Source organism: Lissotriton helveticus, chromosome 6 (genome assembly GCF_964261635.1).
Source record: "Lissotriton helveticus chromosome 6, aLisHel1.1, whole genome shotgun sequence".
Taxonomy (NCBI): Eukaryota; Metazoa; Chordata; class Amphibia; order Caudata; family Salamandridae; genus Lissotriton; species Lissotriton helveticus.
The window spans coordinates 1,284,506,932-1,284,533,902 of NC_136067.1; the positions used below are offsets into that span (position 1 = coordinate 1,284,506,932).

At 38.8% G+C, this 26,971-nt stretch overlaps 1 protein-coding gene across 1 annotated transcript in view; it reads right to left on the reverse strand.

Annotated features, from left to right (window-relative positions):
* The window catches only part of LOC144761711 (kinesin-like protein KIF28), a 982,011-nt gene that overhangs the window by 248,039 nt on the left and 707,001 nt on the right, over nucleotides 1–26,971 (reverse strand). The window contains exon 19 of the mRNA XM_078646973.1: nucleotides 26,264–26,370. Coding sequence (XP_078503099.1) covers nucleotides 26,264–26,370 — 107 coding nt within the window. The remainder of the gene's footprint in view (nucleotides 1–26,263; nucleotides 26,371–26,971) is intronic.

Below are 26,971 nucleotides of genomic sequence, written 5' to 3' on the forward strand. Positions count from 1 at the left end.
CTACAATCACTTCGCTACAACCTCATAAATTAAAAATAAAAATGAATAATGTCTCAAACAATTTTTGATTTCTAAATATAAATTTATTCTTCAGAATTTTCTAAATTTGAAAGAACTAGTAACATGTCCTCATCAGCAATTTCCTCATGAAAAGTCTGCAATGATGATTCTTGTAACTCTATGGTCTCCAAACATTCGATAAATTCGCCATCAACAGATTGATCAAAAAAATCATTCAAGTCATCTCCTCCTTGTGACAATATTTCATTATTGGTGCTGTCAATTTCAATCAATGTAGTGGAATCATTCAAGTCATCTCCTCCTTGTGACAATATTTCATTATTGGTGCTGTCAATTTCAATCAATGTAGTGGAATCATTCAAGTCATCTCCTCGTGACAATATTTCATTATTGGTGCTCTCAATTTCAATCAATGTAGTGGAATCATTCAAGTCATCTCCTCGGGACAATATTTCATTATTGGTGCTCTCAATTTCAATCAATGTAGTGGAATCATTCAAGTCATCTCCTCCTTGTGACAATATTTCATTATTGGTGCTGTCAATTTCAATCAATCTAATGAAATCATACACGTCATCTCCTCCTTGTGACAATATTTCATTATTGGTGCTCTCAATTTCAATCAATGTAGTGGACAATTCAAAAGAAATTGCCACGGTCTCTTCATTGTGAGCCATTTTATTTTGAAATTGCTTGCTGTAAATTGCAGAAAAAAATAATCACTTTCATTTATCGTTTTTAGTAATACATAATATAAAACTAACTTTATCAAGTATTTAGTATAACAGAAGGACTGCAAATAAATAACAGAAAACATTTTTCAAATGATCTTCAAGTGTACAACATAGTTCCCCTTACAAATTAACAACTCACCTTTTTAAAAGTAGGAGAAGTGTTAGTACTGTGTAAATCAAACACCAGAAATTCACCACCAGAAATTCCTCACAAATGTACCTCAGACAGTAGTTTCACAAAATGGCTGTGGTTTCCTCTCATTTGACATATATACATAACCAATTAACTTTCATCACACACAAATACAAAACCAAAGTAACATTTTAATTGGTTCTAAATTTCAACACTTTCAAATGTGTTTTCCCCATGCAATTTTCCATAGGACATTTACATACGTCTACAGCCTGAATGGCTGAACGGAATTACACCAAACTTGGCAAAATGGTACATCAAACCTAAGAGGTCAGGAAGGATCTACTATGCCCCCTTATGGTCATTTGCCCCTTCGCTTTGGCCTCCTCTTGTCTCTCGATCCTACCGAGAGACAAGATGGCGGCCGCTACGGACTGTTTGGAATGTTAACAGACGCCGGAGAACCAATCAGCTTCGCAAAGCTCCGTAACGCGAAAAGTACGCGAAGCGGAGCGCTGTTACAGATATATATCTTTTTTTGAACGTTAATTTCTCAAAATCCACTGGAGCACATATATTGAGACCTAGCAAAGGCACATCGGGCTACCAGTCCCTAATATTTTGCCAAGTTTCGTGCAAATCCATTCAGCCATTCGATTATTGACATTTAGATACGTCTACAGCCTGAATGGCTGAACGGAATTACACCAAACTTGGCAAAATGGTACATCAAACCTAAGAGGTCAGGGAGGATCTACTATGCCCCCTTATGGTCATTTGCCCCTTCGCTTTCGCCTCCTCTTGTCTCTCGATCCTACCGAGAGACAAGATGGCGGCCGCTACGGACTGTTTGGAATGTTGACAGACGCCGGAGAACCAATCAGCTTCGCTTCACAAAGCTCCGTTGCGCGAAAAGTCCGCGAACCGGAGCGCTGCCCGGTCCGCTGTTACAGATATATATCTTTTTTTAAACGTTAATTTCTCAAAATCCACTGGAGCACATATATTGAGACCTACAAAAGGCACATCGGGCTACCAGTCCCTACAATTTTGCCAAGTTTCGTGCAAATCCATTCAGCCGTTCGGGCTAAAAGTGAGGCCAACCGCCCTATGGAAAACTCAATGTTAAAAACACGTTTTGGGACCCCCCTTTTTTCTCAACCCCCCCTGGACCAACCCCCCCCCAATTTTCAGGGGCTGCTCAGAAACAAAATGTGCCATTTTCCTGAAAATTTCAGCATATTCCGTCCACAAACGCCAAAGTTATTCGACATAGAATTTTCAAAAATCCCATAGAGAAAAAATCCTAACTATATATACCTACTGGCGACCGCCAGTAGGTAATATATATATATATATATATATATATATATCTATCTATATATATATCTATATATATATATATATATATCAAAACAAAACCCTTTCAGGCATAGAGTGACGCATAAATTATGCAAAAAAGAAGGAGAGAACTCTGGGTAGGTCTCAGTTTAGGTGGAAAGCAGCTCCTGTTAGAGCACTCTCAACACCAGCGACACTCTAGATCTGCTCACCTCAAATGTCTGTTTTTCTATCAAAGTATTTAAGCATAGGATTAGACAGTGCTATCCATGCCGAGATAGAAAATGACAAAGTCTTTCGCCATTTAAACAGCAAAGTCTTTAAGCATAGGACTAGTACAGTGCAGTCCTTGCCGAGCTGTCAAATAACAAAAGCCATGTATCACTCCAGGCACAATATTACAGCTTTGAATTGGTAAAATACCAACTCAAGCCAACCTGAAATGAATAAAAGCAACCCCTGACACAGTTTTTCGCTCTAATTAGAGCTCTTCAGAGAGGTATAGCTTTGTCCAGACACAAGGGAGCACCCAGTATTAAGTCAAAACAAAACCCTTTCAGGCATAGAGTGACGCATAAATTATGCAAAAAAGAAGGAGAGAACTCTGGGTAGGTCTCAGTTTAGGTGGAAAGCAGCTCCTGTTAGAGCACTCTCAACACCAGCGACACTCTAGATCTGCTCACCTCAAATGTCTGTTTTTCTATCAAAGTTTTTAAGCATAGGATTAGACAGTGCTATCCATGCCGAGATAGAAAATGACAAAGTCTTTCGCCATTTAAACAGCAAAGTCTTTAAGCATAGGACTAGTACAGTGCAGTCCTTGCCGAGCTGTCAAATAACAAAAGCCATGTATCACTCCAGGCACAATATTACAGCTTTGAATTGGTAAAATACCAACTCAAGCCAAGTCATTTCAGGTTGGCTTGAGTTGGTATTTTACCAATTCAAAGCTGTAATATTGTGCCTGGAGTGATACATGGCTTTTGACTTAATACTGGGTGCTCCCTTGTGTCTGGACAAAGCTATACCTCTCTGAAGAGCTCTAATTAGAGCGAAACACTGTGTCAGGGGTTGCTTTTATTCATTTCAGGTTGGCTTGAGTTGGTATTTTACCAATTCAAAGCTGTAATATTGTGCCTGGAGTGATACATGGCTTTTGTTATTTGACAGCTCGGCAAGGACTGCACTGTACTAGTCCTATGCTTAAAGACTTTGCTGTTTAAATGGCGAAAGACTTTGTCATTTTCTATCTCGGCATGGATAGCACTGTCTAATCCTATGCTTAAAAACTTTGATAGAAAAACAGACATTTGAGGTGAGCAGATCTAGAGTGTCGCTGGTGTTGAGAGTGCTCTAACAGGAGCTGCTTTCCATCTAAACTGAGACCTACCCAGAGTTCTCTCCTTCTTTTTTGCATATATATATATATATATATATATATATATATATATATATATATATATATATATATATATATATATATATATATATATATATATATATATATATATATATATATATATATATAGTATTCATATAAAAAACCCTAAACCACACCATCCAAAATCCTCAAACAACCAACCAAGCCTTGTGTGAAGTAATTCCAACACATAAAATGCATAATACAAATTAACAATCACATAACACTAACATAAATGATAAAATATAACATTTCCCACCTAAAACAAATAAATTAAATATCACCTTCTGTTCTGGAGCTGCATATCATCCTATGTGTCCGTGTAGTCAACAAGTATAATCCATCAAAAACTGGAAAAATATTTTACAAAAAGTCCAAAATAAAATGCAAAAATAAAGCCATTCCAATAGCAATCTATGAAAACGATTGACAATGTCTAGGAACCATAAAAATCCCGAAAAGTGTTTTTAAAAAAACATTCTTGGTACCTGAAAAAAAGGAAATGAAAGTAAAAAATATTTGTTTATTAGAAACAGAAACAGATTTCCTTAAAAAAAATAACGCTAAATCCAAATGCCGAAAAACCTGCACTGTAAAACAGAAAACAGACCCACAAAAACAGTACAATTAAAAAATACATACACATTACACATGATCATAAAAAAGTAAGTAACATAACAAAATATAACATAACACATTGATACATTACTAAAACATTGTACAAATAACCTAAATCAACATACTAGTGTAAAACACTACAATTACTGCAACTATATGTACTAAAACCCCACAAACAACACTAAAACAAACCTCAAGAACTCCCTCTACATCCCCCGACCATCAAAACCTTTAAAGAAAAACTTTAAAGAGGACTTACCTGTTCTGACAAACAGCAGCACCTTCCCTAGATTCCAGAAAAAAATTCCACTAAGTGAAACCAAAAAAAAAACAATCTTCCCTTGGAAATTACTGGGAAATGAAGTGAAAAATATTTAAGAAAATGTTTTCAAAATTGTAAAACATTATTAAACATATAAAACATGTTACAAAATGTAAACAAATTAAAACAATTGTAAAGTATACATTAGATAATAGTATAAAAAATATACTAACATATATCCTAAAAGAATTATGTAAAAATTATGTTAAGACTATGTACATGAAACAACTTAGGGGCCGATTATGATCTCACTAGGAAAACCCTCCCTACGGCACGGATCTAGAGGGCTTTCCAAGCGAAACGTACTTCGGGAGTCCGAACAAGCGAGTACGATACATCCATATGCTTACGGACTCGGTTCGCTCGGACTCCCATTGAACTCTATGGGAGCCTGTGTACCGACGCGAACACAGGCTCCCATAGAAAAAAGAGGTGGGTGGGGAAAAGCGTACACCCTGTGGTGGTCACCCCATGGTGCCTGCCACACTGTGCATGCTTGGATTGGGGGGACCCATGGGCACACACCTGTGACCCATTCGGAGGGCCCTGGGTGAAGGGGGGCCTGCTACGGCCCCTCGAAGTATGATTCTGACAGCCATTTTTTCTTGCTGAGACCAAGTCGATGCGGCTGTCCGAATCGTGCATCGTACTCACTCGGTCAGAATCCGGCTACATTGCGTGGCACGAATCAGGTACGAACAAGTCGTACGGACAGGATCAGGATCCGGAAACGATTTGGTTGACGCGTACGCGATCTTCGCATCGTACTTGGTCGTTCGGACCTGTGTACGATTCGGTTGGAAACAAGGGTTACAAATCGGATCCCGGAAATCCAAATCTGATTCAGAGGCCTTCCGAACAGCATCGTAATCAAGCCCTAAATGTTAAAAAAGTTACTTTTTTTTTTTTAAACTGCAAATTTACAATACTATGTAAATATGATTTACATTGTTTATGTAACTATACAAATGTATTAAGATTGTTTTATCAATATATAAATGTTTTACAATTATATGTAAAAAAAACTCTAACAATGTACATTAAATACACTTTGAAAAAATAAATAAAAAATGACAAATGTGTTACATTTCTTTATATATGAAAATATGTAAATAGTAATGATATTTATTATACATATACTACCAACTACTATGGTAATTATCCTTCTAAACATCAAAAATACTAATTAAATGACAAACTACTCCTGCTAATAGAAATATATTTTAACAAAGGAATTTAAAACTAAAATGGTAAAAATAAGTATTCCCACTCTAACGTAAACCATTTTGCAGAATGTGTTGGACACTAACGGGGTAACATTTACTACTCCCACCCCAATTCAAAACATTTTGGGGATGTTGCTGGACCCTAAAGGGGTGACATTCACTATTCCCACTCCAATCTACAACATTTTGGGGAAGGTGTTGCTCACTAAAAGGGTAGCATTTAGTATGCCCATAGGCCAATTTGGGGAAGATATTGGACACTAAAGGGGAAACATATACTATTCCAACTCCAAACTAGACCTTTATGAAGCAGGTTGTGCACACTATAACGGTGACACTTACTGTTCCCAATCCAATCTAAACCATTTTGGGGAAGGTGTTGGGCACTAAAGGAGTGTCATTTACTATTCCAGCTCCAATCTAAACCATTTCCTGGAAGATGTTGGACACGAAAGGGGTGACACTTTCTATACGCACTCCAATCTAAACTATTTTAGAGAAGGTGCAGGACACTAACAACCTTATATACACAATCAACACTCGCACATTCTTTTTTATGTTTCAAACAAAATGAAAAGCATGCAGAAGACACAATAACCCAAATTAAAAACCCATATACTTAAAATTAAACATTAACATATAGAATGACATGTTAATCACTATTTATAAATAATATAAATGTATTATTATTGATTAATTTTCCCACATTTTGAAACCTACCATAAACGAAATTCATAATCCTCTTTAAAAACCATTGAATGTACACAAAACAAAAAATTTATTTTCTAAGTATATAATACATTTAAAATAGATTACATTTAAATGCATACCTTTTAGAATATATATCCACAACAACACTTATTCTAATAATAGAAGTAATGAAAATGTAATAATATGTTTTAATAGAACTTAAATAAATAAACCTATAACATACAAATATACAAACAAATCTTAGATAATGTTTTACAAACAATACATATTTATTATATTTTTCTAATTTAATTATACATAACTTCAAATATGTTTACATAAATGTGCATTTATTTTAAAATTCAGCTATTTATTAACAATTACATTATAATTGTCAACATTCAAAGAATAATATAAAATCTTCAATAAAAAATGTAATGTTAAAAAATATAATAAATTAAAAATATGTAATAAAACTTACAGCCTGATTTTGATGTCAGTTGGAAAGCCTCTGACTGTTAGTGGAAGGCTTTCTGACTGACATTGTAGGTTTTCTGACCAACATCGTAGGTTTAAACTATGATGGCGTATTACAATGATGGTCCCCTGAGTTTAAACTGCTTGGGGAATCGGACTCGGTTCCAAAGGACTCAAGAAGCCAGTCGAAACATTAAAATAGGAGATCCTCTGCCTGTGTACAAAGTTATATAGTGCTGGTAGTCACTGATACTAAAACATACGTTGGAGAACACTGGCCTTCCAAAATATGATACACAATGCTTTACGTATCAAACATATCAAATTGTTTTTATTTATTCATTAGATTGTTTGGTTGTGAACAAATCATAGTGAAAATAATATCAAAACAAGTCCAATAATATCCTACCTCACGCACAAACATTTGTTCAGACAAACAGAAACATACCAACACATCCTCATATGTGTAATAAACTCAGGGTTCACTGTTGAGCAACCAATAGATATATATGCAGCAACATATACCTGCACATAAAAAGCACATAACTTAGTGCTGTACAAGATAAATACAGTGAGGGAAATCAATACATAAATTGAGCACAAAAACAGCTTAATTCGTTGATTGACACTTCATATTTTAGGATTACAATTTATCAATTGGGGAGAAATAACATGGGGTACATGTTATTGCCAATGGAGAGTTCCAGCGCCATGTGTTTTGGTGAGTGACCCCAATATGGGTCTTACCTTCTTCAGGGCGCACTATTCACGTGTCAGAACACGGGAGGACGTGCCTGGAATGGGTATTCATGGAATATGCAGCCAAGGCCCAAATGGAGATTGAGGTTTCAGAAACACAGGGACCAAATTGGTTGGTAAAATGGCGTCACGGAACAGAATGATTACGATACTGACAGGAATCAAAGGATCGCAGCATAGATGGTCCGAGGATTTAGTGGAAGACAAAGAGTCATCATGGGGGCCACCAGAATAACCTTTGCTGAAGTCACAGCTGAATATGTACAGTAAGGTCCAAGGAAATGTGGACACTAATTTACTCCCGTACGAGGAAGTGTGACGGTACTCAGATGGCCAACCAACAGATCCAGCTGCAGTCAGCGGTAGAGCGGGATACCGGCCAGCTCCCCAATAGCGGTTTCAAGGAGCCCGTGTGCCAGTCGGAAGGGCCTCATAATCCTTAACGGACGGCGGTATTATGAAGGCACTTTCCAACAGCAGCTCCATGTTGGCCTTTCTGACATGGAACTGCTGTCAGAATGTGTCTTTGGGGGCCCCTAGCACGGCCCCTTTCCTCCTGGCCCTCTGCTTGTGGCCCCTAAACATCCCTGCACCATCTGGCAGGCACCATGAGGTGCCTGCCACAAAGTGGAAGGATGTGCAAAAACTTCCATTTTTCAATGGGAGCATGTGCTGCAGGCGGTCGTTCCACATCCGCAGCGATGTCGGTCGGAGGCAACTTAGTTTGCAAAATGCTTACATTAATAAATGTAAATATTTCCATAATTCCATAATTAAATTTAATATGTTAATATGTACAATAAATACAATTTAAAACATCGAATTTAATTTATCTATACATTAAAAATAAATATGAAAAAATATTTGTAAAAAAAATCCAGCAACCAAAAAACATTACTTTTACACATTAATACAGCTAAAAATAGAAAATTAAAACATTTCATGAATGAAATAAATATCTTACTAAAGATATCAATTAAAAAAACATGTAAAATGAAACACACTACAATAAAATAAATATAAAATAGCACTTACAAATGCTATTATATACAATTACTTTTCTAAAACTATATTATTTACAACAATATTAAAAAGAAAACTTAAAAAGATATACTCACCTTCAATATTCCTGTCCACGATATTTTTGACATTACGATATTCTTGACACAATATTTTTGAATCGCAATACTTTTTATTCAATACTTTGTCCAAACACCTAATTGAAGGGTGTAAGGAGCCCTGCAACCCCAGATATTATGCCAATGCCCTGCAGCAGACACACATTTTTGCTGGTAAATTTGCAATGTAAGTTTAATGGGTTTGTTTCCAACATTAGAAGCAAAGCCAAATACTGCAGCAGTTGACCTCTACAATATATTATTTTTCTTTGTGATAAGGGGAGTCCAGGATCCTGCTTGATCAAATAAGATTCCTAAATACAAAAAAGAATCAACCCTAGAGACAACACTACTTTGCGCACAAAACGAATTAGACCATGACAAAGGACTTACTAAAATGTTGTTGACAACTCCAAGGAATTCATAAACCTAACAAATTTTCCAGAAGACTCTGCTATCCAGATGCAGTATTGCATCATCCACATAAAGTAGTGTAGGAATAAAATGGCTCCCCCCACTAGTGAAGTTAACCCTGTCAACCAGGGCACAAGTCCTAAAAAAAGAAGTGGGGGGACGCGGTCACCGGAAGTGACGTCACGACAGGAATCTCACCCCTGTTCATTCGATCAAAAGCTGGTGTGAAGCCCATAAAGGGAATATGAATGGACCAAGATTTACTTACTGTATATTAATAAGAAGAAACAGATTCAGTCACTTATCATTAGTACCTAACCCAGGCAGGCCTGAACCCGTATTGGAGTTCTGGAAATATTTGCTTATCATCAACCCAGGCCATTAATCTATTCAAGATGACCTACCCTATGATCTTCACAAATAAATCAATAAGTGAAATGAGTCTATAGCAACTAGTGCTTGCCCTATCCCCTTTTTTTAAAACTGGAATAATTTGGATTGAGACCAAGAGCTAGGAATAGGTCATTAAATGAAAGATGTAATACTTCTGTGAGCAAAAGACCCCATATCAAGAGTTTGCTAATATATGGATCAGGGGTATCCCAACCGGGCCTGGGGCTTTATTTCTAAAGATTCCTAGATGAACCTCGTGAACTTCATCTAACGTGAATACATTTTGGAAACCCCACTTAAAGAAGTTGGCTCTGTAACAGACTCTATCCCATTTACTGTTAGATAAAAGCAAAATGCTTCATCCATTGGTTCCGCAAAATATGAGAGGAAATTGCACCCTCCAATGATTGTGGAAAAAGAGCCCAATTAACACCTCTCAGAAAATCGCGATAATTTGAAAGAAAACTAGCTTAAAGAAGCTGATTCCAAGCATCCTCTTGTAAAAATATCTTGTTTTGTATGACCACAGCCTTATAATTAGACAGACATGAAGCAACAGCTTCTCTATCCCTAGGAATTACCTTAAGCGCTTGCAGCAGAGCACCCTGCATCAAACCATCTGTGAACTAGGGGGGACACTTTTTTTACAAGGTACAGTCAAATGATCCACAATTTTTATGGCAATCAATTTAAAAGCACTACGAATCTCGTTCTTCAGGGTGCCTTCCGTAAGACAAATCTTAAAGTCATTTCAGCAAGAGGAAAAGGACTCTGACTGGAAGTCTTTAACCATGACTTTAGGCCATTTATAGACAACAACACCTGTCAGTAGATATCATACAACCAAGCTTCAGATGAATAACATTTCAAGTTAAGTCAAAAAGATTTATGATGACTAAAAGATGGAATTTAGTATTCCTAATAAAATTAAAATATGATGCAGAATAAAATTTAAATGTAATTAAAGAAGAGCAACCTCATTCAGTAAAGGTAGAAGGAATAGGAGACTCATATTCCGAGACAATCACTTCTAAAGAGTAAACAAGATTAACTCATGGATTAAGGTGTCTAAAAACTAATAGGACATGGGCAGCTAACTAATCCATGAGACCCCCAAAGAGTCTTCTTACATAGGTGGATAATGAGGTCGCCCATGAAAAGGGCAACAAACTGTTCTATCTATATTGTAAAATTGGGCCTGTAGAGTTGTGTTGTAAACATTAATAATCAAAACACTTTTCCTCTTTAACCCCTTTGGTGCTGATGATGGCTCCCGGCTGTCATGAGTTACGGTGGGCATGTGCTGATGCCGGCCGGGAGCCGTCATGACCATGCCCGCGATCGGAATGTGCCGCACAGGCGCAGAATTCCGGCCGCGGCCAGTGGGTTAATGAGGAAAAAGCTACTGCTTCTTTGTTTGGGTAACCTGTTGAAATTTCCTGCCAACACCCCTTAAATCTGCAAACCAGCCTTGGCTTTACCAAAGGAGGAAGGATAGCCAGAACAAGTATTGAATGAAATCCATCCAAAAAATGCTTTCAGTAGCAGAATATGTTTCCTGCAAGCATATCAAATGGACCTTAGGAATATTCACGTGCCATAACTTAACGGAGTACATAATGGTCTGGTCAGCAGTGTACCAACAAAAAATATTTGAACTGGTTAGGTCCAAGCTATTAGAATCAGATATAGCACCATGCAAATTTGAACACTGGTGGTTCAAGGCTTCCAAATTAAATAACTATCAGTCATTATTGTCCATAAGGTTCAAAGGTTCAAACAAATTCGAGTAATTCACAATAATGATGTGGCAGGGTAACTTCTGCGCAGTATCATGTCAGGCATTCCAAACTCAAAATCCAAATTGGTTCTCCAGGGATGTGAAGCGGCCACTCCACACTTCCAAGAAGGCAACACAGCTGCCTCAGTCACATTCAAAATAATCCAGAGCATCAGTGTTCAAATCACAGATCTCCACAAAGAGCCTTTCATTTTCAATCTTCATTCAACATACAGCCAACACGTGTTTCATCTATGGTAGGTATGCTACCATAAATCATAATCATCCTTAGTTCTTTACATTGGTGTCCTAATCCAAAATTATCACCACGGTGATAATACCCATGAATGAAAGTGTGCATAGACCCAATGCCAGAAAGTAGTACTTGGGTATTACCACAGATACCCAATGTGGCTGTGTTTTAGAGCAATTGTTCCACCACTGGAATAACTAGTGTGCTCTGCTATTAGCAAAAGTGTTGCTCCATACTAAATGAAAAGATAACAGAATAGATGAAGGAGAAACTCACAGTCTCTATCGTTAAAATCATGCAATGCTCCTCTCCACTATATTGTGTTTGGACCTCAAGCCACAAATTAGCAGATTATTTCCATTCAATGAATCCAAACCTACTCTCCAAATGATTCTATTGGAAATGACCTTAGTTGCTCATACCACCGCCGGATCTCAGCCTGCGACACCTTTTGGTGATGGAGAGAGAAACTCAGGCTTTCCCCTCAGGCCTCGGCTTTAAAGGTGCCCCTAACTATAGTACCTGGCGCTGACTCCCTAATAATGTAAAAAAAAATCTACAATCCACTAAGCCATATAATCTCCATACGATTGACTGAATAAAAGCTTTCTCTTGAAGGACCACAAGGTTTCGTCTCTGGTGACTCCCATCATTGGAAATTCTATCACCAAGGGATTATAGTCTGAAACGGCCCTCGGGTAACTTTCAATCCTGAATTGTCCCGCTAATGCGTATGAGACAAAAAAATAATCTAGCCTAACGAGTTTATTATGGGGAGCTGAATAGAATGTAAAACCTGGGTCGGGTACCTTATGTTTATGCCAGATATCTTCTAGCCCATGTTCCATCACCAGACCTTGCTGAGCCTTAAAAACCTTCAATTACCTCTCCTGATTTAGTTGCTCTCCCTTAAGATTGAATTGGCTATCTAGATAGATATTTAGATCTCCACAAAAAATTAAGGGGTGTGGCCATAATGCAAGCTCTGTATTTAAATAGTCCAATACCTCAGGGTCAGCTAGATTTGACCCATACACGGAGCAGATTGTGAAAGATGCATTGCCAGTAGCCGACCCATATTCCATGATGGCCCACTGCCTAAACATATCTTCTCTGGCTCACTTGTAAGTGCCTATTCCTTTTTTTTGCAAGAATTACCACCCCTCTTGATGTTGTCCCTTGACAAGTGCATGCTAACATGTTGTACCCCAAATCCTTCAACCACCATCGCTTATTCCATGATATTTGAGTTTCTTGGAGGCACACCAGATCAGCCGGCATAAATCGAAGGCTCTTGGCTATTTTGACTTTTTTTTTCTTATCATTGAGGCAACAAACATTCACAGAGCAGATGCAAATTATACCTCCAGTCATTGTATTTAAAGTCCAATAGCCATAGATCTTTCAGTGCTGCACATCAGACTACAGCGACCATTTTGTTGCTCCTTACAACGTGAAAGACGCCATGACAGATACAAGAAATACCACTATATACTTTCTCCTCCTCCACCCCGCTACCCCTCCCAAAACCTTTCTCCCCCCGGATCCCAATCCCCACCCCTGCCCCCCAGGTCTTGCAAGCAATTGGGCCATTCAGATCCTGTGATAGAATGTTACCCTTCCTGCATGCCCGCCCCGGCCAGGACCCTAATAGGTAGTTTCCCACGCTACCGCCTGAGAAAAAAACATTTGCTTTTACCCAATCATAGACAGAATTAAACAAAGGGTTGCAAAAACTCTTTAGCTTTAACCTCTGATGTAAAAAAATGAGGATTCTCCCTCCAGACTACTTTTAACTTAGCTGGGTTCGTTAGAAAAACCTTTGCTCCCTTACTCTGAAAAGGTTGGATTAGCTGGCTACGTCGCCAGCAACGTTCCAATGTAGAGTGGCAGAAGTCAGGTCTAACAAAGAAGGAGTACTGCTAATCTGGTCGTGCCAGATCAAAAATCGTTTGGTGAAGCAGAAAGTTTCCGATATATATCAGAATTGCTTGAGGTTTACTCCCTTCTATTGCGGCAGACCTTTTCTGCTTAAACATAAATCAGTGGGCATGTTGGATATTCTGAGCCCAATCCCAATTTCCCAGCTCAGGGAGAGAACCTTTGAAGAGATCTGTGGCAAATTTCAACACATTTTCCCCTTCTACACCTACCTGAGACCTTCAGAATATTTAGTCTCAGTCTGTTTTCGAAGTCTTTCAACTTCCTTTGAGTGTCTGTGATTTGATTTTCCAGGGATACTGTGATTTCACTATGTGATGAAGCCTTGTTTCCAACATGACAACCCTATTCTCCACCTCAGTAAATTCAGAACACACTTTAGAGACCTTGCGGATAGCCACCTGCACCTTCCTGCAGGCTGTCTGAACTCTACTGCTTTCCATGTGTCTCTCTTCCCTGTGAGCCATGATACTTTGGTATATAGGCTCCAGTGAGGCAGCCATTGCCCCTCCCTGTAGACTATTACCGATTGCTGCAGATAGAGTAGTCCCAGAGAAGCCCCCAAGTTCTTGCCTCATTTCTGCTTTGATTTTTCCAATGAAGACAGTTTTTGCCCTTTTTCATTGTTGCAGTACCCTTTGGGATATCATCTATGTGGCTTATGGACCGCGGTTTAGGACACAATATTATATAATGCTGTGCAATGTCCTAAATGGATAACAGTAATACCATTAACTGTGCAATATTCAACCAAATTCCAAACTCACTGTAAGCCCTGTAAGGGTTAACCTCTTACTGTATTAACGAATGTGGCCGGCAACCCATATTACAATCAGTATTCTTCAATCAAGGTCTTCTACATGTAACATCTGTGTGTGTGTGTGTGCGCGTGTGAGTGTGTGTGTATATATTTATATAAAAAGGACTCCCAAAAGAATCCCCGCTGTGTCATTGGGTCATTCATCATTTAAAGGGTCTGTCCTGGGATATTTTCCGCGCAAGCCAGAATCGCGGTGCAAGGACCCGCCCTGCAAAGAGTCCCGGATGCTTCTGGCAAGTTGTTTTCTTGGGCCAAGGGATTGGATATTATCGGGACCGCCACGAAAATGGAGCAACCCTGGGGCTGCTGTCAGTTGGCAGAGCGTGACTTCACGGGAGAGAGGGCTCACTGCAGCGCTCTCTACGGCCCGCTTTGCTTTGAACTCGTGGCTGGGGCGTTGGGAACCGGAGGGAGCCCTGACACTGCAATTCGAGGTTGGTTCCTGCCACTACACAGCCCCCCTTTTACACGGAATTGCAGGGATAACTTTGTACGTTAGTCTCCTGTCAATGCACTTGCCATCATATTGCATTCTGGGAGCTGTGGTCTCACATTTGATCACAGCTGCAGCATATTGACTGGGGCCAGCTGCTCTCCCACCAATGGGAGCACCGTATGAATTAAACAAAGGAGGGAGACGGCACCACCTAGCTGTAAAGGCGTCTGAGGAAGGCAGTTCAGGCCGAAATGCATTACGCCACGCAACTTGTGAATAAAGGACTCCCAAAAGAATCCCCGCTGTGTCCTTGGGTCATTCATCATTTGAGTGGTCTGTCCTGGGATATTTTCCGCGCAAGCCAGAATCGCGGTGCAAGGACCCGCCCTGCAAAGAGTCCCGGATGCTTCTGGCAAGTTGTTTTCTTGGGCCAAGGGATTGGATATTATCGGGACTGCCCAGAAAACGGAGCAACCCTGTGGCTGCTGTCAGTTGGCAGAGCGTGACTTCACGGGAGAGAGGGCTCACTGCAGCGCTCTCTACGGCCCGCTTTGCTTTGAACTCGTGGCTGGGGCATTGGGGACCGGAGGGAGCCCTGACACTGCAATTCGAGGTTGGTTCCTGCCACCACACGGCCCCCCCTTTACACGGAATTGCAGCGATAACTTAGTACGTTAGTCTCCTGTCAATGCACTTGCCATCATATTGCATTCTGGGAGCTGTGGTCTCACATTTGATCACAGCTGCAGCATATTGACTGGGGCCAGCTGCTCTCCCACCAATGGGAGCACCGTATGAATTAAACAAACGAGGGAGACGGTACCACCTAGCTGTAAAGGCGTCTGAGGAAGGCCGTTCAGGCCGCAATGCATTACGCCACGCAACTTGTGAATAAAGGACTCCCAAAAGAATCCCCGCTGTGTCCTTGGGTCATTCATCATTTGAGTGGTCTGTCGTGGGATATTTTCCACGCAAGCCAGAATCGCGGTGCAAGGACCCGCCCTGCAAAGAGTCCCGGATGCTTCTGGCAAGTTGTTTTCTTGGGCCAAGGGATTGGATATTATCGGGACCGCCACGAAAACGGAGCAACCCTGTGGCTGCTGTCAGTTGGCAGAGCGTGACTTCACGGGAGAGAGGGCTCACTGCAGCGCTCTCTACGGCCTGCTTTGCTTTGAACTCGTGGCTGGGGCGTTGGGGACCGGAGGGAGCCCTGACACTGCAATTCGAGGTTGGTTCCTGCCACTACACGGCCCCCCCTTTACACGGAATTGCAGCGATAACTTTGTACGTTAGTCTCCTGTCAATGCACTTGCCATCATATTGCATTCTGGGAGCTGTGGTCTCACATTTGATCACAGCTGCAGCATATTGACTGGGGCCAGCTGCTCGCCCACCAATGGGAGCACCGTATGAATTAAACAAAGGAGTCATTCATCATTTGAGTGGTCTGTCCTGGGATATTTATATATATATATATACACACACACATATATATATATATAATATATCTATAGTGAACAAGGCGGCAACGCCGAAACGCGTCTAAGCAGATACTGATCGAATAAATCGAGTTTGGATTCAGATTCATGGTGTCAGCGCCTTCTTTAAACCGGACAAGTTTGGCAAGATTGAATATATATATATATATATATATATATATATATATATATATATATATATATATATATATATATATATATATATATATATATATGGTACAACTGGAGCTTCATATACATATATATATGTATCATATATTCTGCCTATACTATCAATAATGATATTCTAAGCATAACCACAGTATTCCCCAATTCGTAATCATGTTCACTCCATGACCATAGTAATAATGATGCCGCGGTTACACACTGCTAGCTAGTATATCATTCAAACCGCTCTTATGGCGATATTGTAAATATAGCCAAACTCCATAACAGTGTATGTACCTTTCATCACAGCCATTTTTAGATAACACATGGACAAAATAGCCGTAACTAATCTGCAATGCTAGATTGGCAACTCTATGTTAAGTCTGGGTCAATTCATACATATCTTCACGCTTTGACAAACATGCATAGGTGCTGTTAGAAATTGGACGCACAAAACGTGAAGTGGTTGATCAAGGTAACCACATTTGTAACAATACATTCAATAAAGTTAAGCTCTCTTAAAGTATACACGCCTTTCAATCATTACTATTTCAATTGTGTTACATATCTACATATCCACATATTTGTACTCGTACATATTACCATGCTGTGATAAACATAAATGAGTGTCGTCAGTTATTGGACACAAGCTGTATTAGCAGAACCATGTTGCGTATACGCCTTTACCAGTATTTGTATGTAACATTACGCTATGATAGATGCACATAGGTGTCCTCAATTATCGGACACTTAAAGAATAAGAGGTTTACTCATTATGTAAGATAAGTGTAGAGCATATCAGCAAGTATGACAACATCAATATGTGTTTTACATATTAGATATGGAGAGAACTACCACTATTCGAGGCAAATACATTTCGTCCCTCCATATGGGTAACTTAAACATTTAGCAAGCACAGCAAAACAATCAACTGTCCATAAAATTAATTCCAAAATAATATCTAAGACTTAGATGTACACTATGTGTAACAATCATTACATCTTAGTGAGGTTAATCATTAACTTCTTACCCGTAATCTCAAGTCACTCCACGGAGAGTACTCCATCAAAAATAACAGTGTACCACATCCGTGCCATCTTGGAACTCCTATATTTACTCTCTAGTGTTGGGTCATAGATATAAAAAAGGAACGACTCTGAGTCAGCGTCCTAATTCAGCACATTCTTTAAATGGTCTCCTAACACTAATTATTCAATATTAAAACCTTATCATTCATCTCAATACTTATGTGTATTGGTAGCAATCTTGCATAGTATCGGAGAAAAGAAACTGCTAAAACATAGAGAAGAAACTGAGGCGATCCGTCGAAAACTATTCGGCTATGCTGTCATATCGAACCGCTTAAACCTGTCATTGATAACCCAATATAGTCTTCAAGGTTTTACAGCACACTTTCTCTTGGGTCCAACCCAGTACATGATCTTATAAAAACCAATCGTACCTGTTTTTGACAATCAATTTTCATTCTTAAGGTTTTTCAGCCTGCCTTGTCCAAACATTCAAATGTGGGACCGTAACTCCATTGTCCGTTAACACATGGGTCCATTTGTTGCATGTCATATGACAGTCTACACATAGTACAATTTCTGCATTTATATGAGCCCTCACTTATTTTGTGTAACCATTATTTATTTGCTCAGTGTATTTTAGGGTAACTAGGGCTAACAATGTTGCGTATCATCCTGTCTTTATGGTACGTAACACTAGGGTAATCTGTCACAAAGTGTTGGAGTGTTCTGTCTAAGGTCAGTAAGCGCCAATGCCGTCTGGGTATATTACACACCTTGTGTGAGCCTGAGTGATAACCCATGACTAATCTCAACTGTTCTTGCTAAATTTGTTTCTAGTATCCTGGAGAGTATCACTCCGTTTTAATCTCTAGGACCTCAAGTAAGCTTTCAAAACCACTGCTTTGTCATAACCCTGTGAGAAAAATCTCTGCACTATGGCCTAGATGTATCATCGTTCCTATTTGCGATTTCTTAATAGCGATTTTTACCGAATCGCTATTTAGAAATCGCAAAATGGGATGTATGTTCAAATTCGCTATTTTTTTGCGATTCCTTATTATTCTTTATTTGCGAATTCGCAAATAAGGAATAATTTCCCATTCATTCCTATGGGCCAGGAGGCCCATAGGAATGATTGTGAAATAATTCTCAAATTGCGAATTCGCAATTTGCTAATCGCAATTTGAGAATTATTTCAAGGGTGCAGGGGTGTCTCATGGACACCCTGCTGCACCCCTGAAACTTACATGTGTGTGCATATGGCGCACATACATGCCCTATGGGCATGTATGTGTGTCACATGCCACCTTCAAAATTGCTCAATTGTGAATTTTGATAGGAATTCGCATATTAACACCAACCTCAAATTGGTGTTAATTTGCGATTTCTTAACCAGAATTCGCAATTTGAAAAAGCTTCATACATGGCATTTAAGGAATCGCAAAATTGCGATTCCTTAAATGCTTAAGCAAAATAAGGAATCGCAATTTTTTGTGATTACTTATTTTGCTAATTTCTCATACATCCCAAAAGATGCTAAATGTCCGTTTGCGATTCGTTAAGAATTTCGGCCATAAGCAATCGCAAAAGGCTTGATACATCTAGGCCTATATCTTTGATGTTACATGCAAATTCAGTTTCATTGCTGCAATTTTGCTTCGCTCTAATCCTTTTCCCAAAGGGTACTGAGTTAACCTGGCATCTAGGGTGTGAGCTACTGGCATAAAGTAAAGAATTTTCGGATATCGTCTTTCTGTACATCCTGCTATTAATCTTCTCACCACTAATATAAAGCTCAACATCTAAGAACACAGTCCTTTCCCAATGTACATAGTAAAGGACATTGTGTATATGTTGTCATTCATAAATTCAAATAAGTTGTTGAGTTCAACTTGGCTAAAAGTCCAAATCATTAGACAAGCATCAATATATCTTCTAAACCATTAAATGCAGTACTTCCATCTGGTTCCCAAGGAGCCCCAGATATGCACCACCTCGAACAAACCCATATATAGGTTGGCAAAAGACGGTGCGAACCTGGAGCTCATTGCTGTCCCGCACAACTGTTGGCACCAATCCCCATTAATTAGGAAAACATTATTCTACAATATCATCTGGGACATGGTTGTCATCAAATCTGAATGTTCCATGAGCTCTATTGGCCTCTTGTATAAAAAGTGTTTCAGAGCAGTAAGACCATATTGGTACAGTATATTTGTGTATAGTGAAACCACGTCCATGGTAACCAGTGTCATGTTAGGATCCCAAGTCACATCATTAAGAATATTCAATAAATGTTTTGTGTCACGTATGTGCAAAAGGAGGTTTGTGACAAAAGGTGGTAAAAAGATGTCCACAAATTCCGATAGTCTCTCCTTCCTACCACCTATACCCAAAATAATAGGTCTCCATGGAAAGAAAAGAAGGCTCTTATGCATTTTAGGCCTAGGCCTAGCTACCAACAAATAGAAATATTCATCATCATTCAGTAATCCCAATCCTTGTCACTGTTTCAGACTAGTATTAATTGATCTAGTAATGCAGAATATGGGGTCCTAACTTAATTTATGATAACATGATGCATTATTTAATTGCCCATATATCTCATTGTCATAAGCAGATTTATCGAATACAACCATATTCCCTCCTTTGTCAGACTCCCTGATAATCAAATTAGGGTCTGAACCCAACTGACGCAATGCCTCGTGTTCATCATGTGTGAGGTTACTGTTATAAAACCCTTGTTTTTTCTGCGACCATTTCTCATCACACTTATCATTAATACCTGCTTTGCAAAATAAATTAACATTATTCCCACTTGACAATTGGAGAGTCCATTTAGATCTTTGTTTAACACCACTGTCTTCACTCAAATTAGTGCATAATTCCAAATCATGCAATACATTGTGAAGAGTGACTGGATCATGTTCATTCCCAGTAACAGATAAAAGTGTTGTCATGTCCCGAACAACCTGGATTGACAGATCTCCAAATAACATATCCTCAGCTGAACTTTTATTCATCATTAAGTTAGTTGCAAAAAACTTCTTTACCTTAAGTTGTTTTACAAATTTGTAAATGTCGCCCTTTAATATCAGAAATATCATAGTCAAGTGTCGGGCAAAAACTCATTCTTTTCTTAAACACTGATTTCATATCTTGTTTCCCTGAGGTCTGGTGTTCATATCCTTGTTCCCCATTCTGATTCTCAGGACTTCTCTTTAAAAAGTATTCCCTATGGGTTGAATTGATGTACCCTCCACAGCATCTTCATCTCCACTACCGGAAATATTACTGGATAAGTATGCACTGCTTTCACTCAAGGATGCAGATTTAATCCTTTCTAGCATTAAATCCTGTTTCATCAGGTGGTCAAAGTGCTTAGCAAATATGAACACTCTGCCACTTGAAAAACCTAACTATGCGCGAGTAACCAAGTTGTCTAAGGGCATACACAACTTGGTTTCGCTGATACAGCTTGTGTCCAATAACTGACGGCACCCATGTATGTTTATCACAGTGTGGTAATATGTATGAGTTCAAATATGCAGATATGTAACACAATGGAATAAGTGACGATGAAAACCATGTACACTTTGAGGGAGCTTAACTTTATTGAATATATTGTTATGAATGCAGTTATGTTGAGCAACCCCTTCAGGTTTCGATTGTCCGATTTCTGACGGCACCGATGCATGTTTATCAAAGCATGAAGATATGTATGAGTACAAGTAAGAATTGACTCAGACTTCACACGGATTTGCCAATATTGTGTTGCAGATGAGTGGTGGCTATTTTGTTTACATGTTATCTAAATTGGCAGTGGTGAAATGTACATACACTGTTATTTCAGTAGTAATTAAATCTATTCTCCCCCAGCTGTTATCAGTAACTGCACCGGGTGCTAAAAGGTCTAAGGCCAGATGTAGAAAAGATTTTTGCTTTCATAAATGGTGATAATCACAATTTCTGACCCTTCACAAATTAAAAACACCCTTTCCATGTGTGCGAAAGGCAATTTGGTAGTTATTTTTTGCGATTTCCAACTTTTAGTAATCTCTGCATTTGCAATTTCAAATAAGAAATCAGGAATAGGAATTTCCAAATTGCGAATCCCAAATTGTATGCATGAAGCATTTCCTAATTGTGAGTAGTTGCAAAATGCAGTTTGAGGATATGCAGGTACCACCAATTTGACGAAAGTTTTAATCAGGTGCAACCTATAAAAATGTGTCAAAAATGCATCAGGCCTTTTCACAATGGTGGCATTGTATTTTCTGGTGAGATGGATTAATATTTTGGTTGGTATGCAAAGAAGGAGACAGGAGAGGATTCTTAGGGTTAGGGTGACCCTTTTTGATCAAAATGAAGACGGTATATTTGATAAGTACACGTTTAGTAAGGTTATTTTGGACTTAATAGCTGTTTTACATCCACTGCTACAGACCGCAACAGACAGACGCAATGCTATTCCACTGCATGTGCAGCTACTATTTTGCCTACACCTTTCAGCTTCTGGAAGTTACCATGGAGTAATAGCAGTAGCAGAGGAAGTGTCCCAAAGTTCTTTTTTCACTTTTTCATTGAAATTATATAGTCCACAATGAATTATTACATTTATGTCCCTGCCTCACAGTAGGACTCACCACATACCAAGCTAATATTTTATCATCTGGCATACTTTTCAAAAGTCATAGGATGTGTTGCTAGTACACATATTACTATAAGTCCACCATCTGCAAATGAACTGAATTTTTGAAACAACAAAGAAAGTCACTCCCTTAATATACAGGTTGTGTGTGATGCCTCCTGTATAATAACATACCTTGCTGCCCCCGTTCCAGAAAGCACACATGATTGCTATATCTTCCCCCACAGTGGGATATATTATAGGCTGTCTCGAGGTGATTTTGGTGACGGTATTCTCCTTGGTAAGCCTATATAAATTATTTTACCCCCATTTTACCATCCAAACTAATACCCCATACTAATGTAAGCTTCCTTAACTTTTTAGGAAACAGTGCAAATGCATTACTGCCTTGGATCTTAACACCATATTTAAAACCCAGTAGTGAGCGAAGATACAACTGTGCTCACAAAACTACATGTTCAGTTATAGAGAGGACCTTTGGAATACTAAAAGGACACTCCATGTGTCTGCAGAAGAGTGGTGGAGCCCTCTAGTACCTTCTGAAAACATGCTGAAAATCATTGCTACATGTAGTATGGTGCCTAATCTTGATAAGAGGAGTGGTCTTCACAGTTTGGAGACTGATTCAGAATCTGATCCTGAGAAAAGAATACTATATACACAACAGCAATAGGATGCCTCTTGTGCGACTGAGGGTAGAGCACGTCGTACAGAGATCACTACTAATTATTTTCAATGTAAGCCAAAAGCAAATATGCAAAATAAAATCAAAACTACATGTTTTTTTAAAGCTTTTAAACAAAAACATTTATTTTATTCAGAAATAATGATAATCTTGTGTTGTAAGAACAATAAATATTTATCCAGAGCAACGGTTTTCATTATTCAACATCATAAGAAATCATGCATTAGAAAAGACAACAACCACATTAGTGCTTTCTTCCTTCTTTGCTTGCACTTCTTTTCTCAGCAGTACTTGCCTGTGGATTATCACATACATCTGTACTAGATGTACGGTTGCACTACTTTTCTCAGCAGTGCCTGTCTGTGGAGTATATCACGAACATTTTTACTAGATGTATGTCGGCGTATGTGCCAAAGGTTTGATACATCAGGCACAAAGAGGCTACTTAGGTTTAAGGCTTCTTCACTATTGCCTACCCCCAAATGTGCAGGCCCTAATATAGTAGTGGTTTGCATATTTTATAGTCATATGTAACCTGCACAACATCACTACGGCTGTGACCCATCTCACTTTGTATATTTACAGTGCACCTGGGTAAATTGGTAGTAGCCTGTGCTAGACAGTTAATTGATATTCTTAATATATCAAAATGCAACATGGGTTAATGAGTAATGGCCTTTGTATTGTGTGCTCTTTTTGCATTGTCCTTAGCAAAGTTTTCATTTGCCGTAATTGGACCATCCTCAATTGTTTTTCTAAACATTTCTTGCCCAGCAAGCCTATTGTAACTGTGTACAATTCATACACATTAGTTAGTGATTAACATTTTTATATTTCTTGCTTGCAGACAACGCACACACAGAATTGAGGCCTCTACCCCTCAAACAATTAAGATATCTCTAAACCCGTATCCAGGGCAAGGAGACCAGCATTCCTAGAAGCTGTGGCATTATGACGATGGAGCAAAACCATGCGACGAACGTGTCTGCTACTCAAAGATGCTAGGGTGGTTTCCCTGCCTGTGGTTGGTTCGTCTGCTACATCTATGAATTCTGGGAGTGGTGAAACTGTAGCTCTTCTTCTGAACAGTGCTTAATCTGTCTGTTTGTTAGGTATGTCTGTGAATTGCTTTATATCACATGGTCTGTCAATAGTGCCATCTTGCTCAGTATCACGCTCTGTCTTTTGTGATACATCTGTGAGAAATGTATAGATGTACTTTACTATACTGCTTTTGTTTAACATGAAAATAAATGTCTTTTTTTTTAAATGAACTTCTCTCATTACTGACTACTTTGAATTAGACCCTTTTTTAAACTAAAATATTGTACATGTGTTTCTAAACATAAAAGAGTAATATTTTTACAACTCCCAAAATGCATTAGAAAGTTACAAGCATTAAAATTGAGTTGTTTTTCTAAACTACAAAAAAATATTACATTTTTTATAATCTCAGGAATTTATGAAAATAGTATAACATCTTACAGTGCAATGTACATGGGGAATTTGAGATATCTATGTTGGAAATATTTTCAGGCTGAATTTGTTACTTCAATTAGAGTTTCCATGGGTGTTGTTGGTGGATGCTGAGATGGTCCTCTACCTGTCTCACATGCCTCTGCCATGCAACTTGCTATCTTCTATTTCCTATGCAACATTAAATCATACAATTTTTTCTTAATTTCTGATCTGGTTTGCTGCTTAACACTAGGTACATATATTTTTTCCCAGATGTCAGCCTAGATTTTATTTTTCCGGAATTCATTCACAGTGAAAGAGCTCTTACCAAAGAGCTCATCATTATGGGCATCAAACCCCTCAGTGAGGAGCTCCAGCTCTTTGTCTGGGAGCTTCATCTTACGCTTTCTATAACAAGATCTTTATCAGCATCTTTGCTTGACATACTTCCTGTTCATTGCAGGCAAAAATTCCTAAAAGAGCCCACAGATTTAAACCTGACAAACACTCCCTTCCTCTATGTTACATAACACTAGGAAGAGCCTGTATTTGAATACTTCATCATTCTACTCCCAAGAAGCGACTTTTCGATTTACTAATAGAGATTTGAATTTTTGGGATTCCTCATTAGGAAATCACTAAATAGTGAATGCGAATCTAACTGATACACAAATTGAAAAAAAAGATTTTACGTACATTAGTATTAGAGATTTCCCAATAGCAATGTCTATGAAATCGCTATTTGCAAGTCGTTAAACAAAGTGTATGCAAATATGGCTCCTAGTTCGTTCTCAACAGTTATAATTTCTTTGGTAAATGCCTCCACTTGTGACAATAGAAAACACATTATCAAGGACTTATTTTGAGGCCTATTTGTGGTGTAGGAGAGGGGCTTCGTTGCTGATTTACATTTGCCCTTACCGTAACACTTTGAGAAAAAAAAACTACAATGGAGGGGCCCGGCTTGGTTTTGTTTGGGCGCAGGCGAGAGCGCCCTTGACTCGGTCTATGCCCAGACAGCGCCCAAGAGCATCCTGCGCATGTCCCGCACTGAAGGAAGTAGAACTGCACTTTGTGGCAGAGAGCACTTAACTGTGCCCTGCCTCCTCTGCCTCCCCCATCAGGTGCGGGCTGCAAGTGGTTTATGGGATAGGGAGTCCTCTCCCAAAGACCTGCAGGAATATCAAACTCCCTCACCACAGGAAGCAGGAATGTGCTTAGCAGAAACTCAGCTGTGTCCTCCTTGGCTTCCTATGCCTTGAGGATGTTGTCATATGGATTGCTTGACTGACTCTAATAACCAACATTTTGGTGTACATGCACACAGCCCTCACAATGCCTCTGTGTAGAGGGGTAATGTGTAGCTGTCTATATGTTTTAGTCAAAACTATAATTATAATTTGCACTCCTATCTTTCACACATCTTGCACCATCACACAGATTGGTGCTGCGCCCCAAGACGAGATAAGAACACCTTTCTAATCACTCATGGACAATAGAAAAATGCTTCCCATACTGATCACAGCAGATACAATGTACCAGGCACTTCCCCACGACGTTGTGTGCTCCCAATATAAAATCTGCATCAGTCCCCACCAAGACAGGAGTATGAAACTTTATATAAATGCTAAATTAGAATATAATACAATACAAGGAATGCATCATTATCACCCTACATTCTTCCCTCAAACTGAATATTGATATGTTTAGGTTAGATAAAATGTGGTGGGAACCAGTGGAACGCCTACAGTTAATAAACATGTATGAACAATAGAGTAACTATTAGTTATCAGTTCGTAATAACTCTAGGCTTATTTTTAATTTATGAACTATTAAAGCATAAGAAGTTACACATCAACACGTATGGCTTCATATGTACAACCAATTTGCACTCACCAGAATGTGAGAATTTGAAGGAAAAGGTTTAATTCCATCTATTACAATGTGACCCTCTGTGGTGAGCTTTATATCTTTCAAAGACCAATCCAGTTCAGTACAGCCTTCTGCAGAAACATAAGGAGGAGCACTGTTAACATGACTGGATAGTTTCACCTTTTTTAAAAGAGTTGCATGACAACAGAATGCACAACTTCTTAGTAGAGAAATTCTATCATTGCCCTACAAATAAATATCACCAATAACCTTTCAGCCACAAATGATGGTGAACTACCTATCATATTTGATGACATTTTTTAGTTTATGTGTATATGTGCGTTCCTGTGTTTTTCACAGTTAGAGGCAGATTTTGTTTGTTACATAATAGAAAATCTGCAGCTTTTCATCATTCATTGTAATCAGGTGATGAAAACATACAACAACCACATTTTCCCACTGATTGATAAAGCCAAAAGAGATCTGATAACATTTCCTAATTTTCAACTCCTTGTCTTGAAGATGGTTTGTTACATTAAGTCCAGGTATGCAGAATTGGTATTTGACGACTGACTGTATTTGTATAGCACCACACAAGAAAAAAAAAACATGCCAAGACCCTGCTAAATTTTAGCTAGCTGGAGACAATGTGTTTGGACGTGAGGTGCAGTTGAAAACCTAGACCATCTCTGTCACCGCAGAGTAAAATTTACAATCACTGTGTAGATTGGG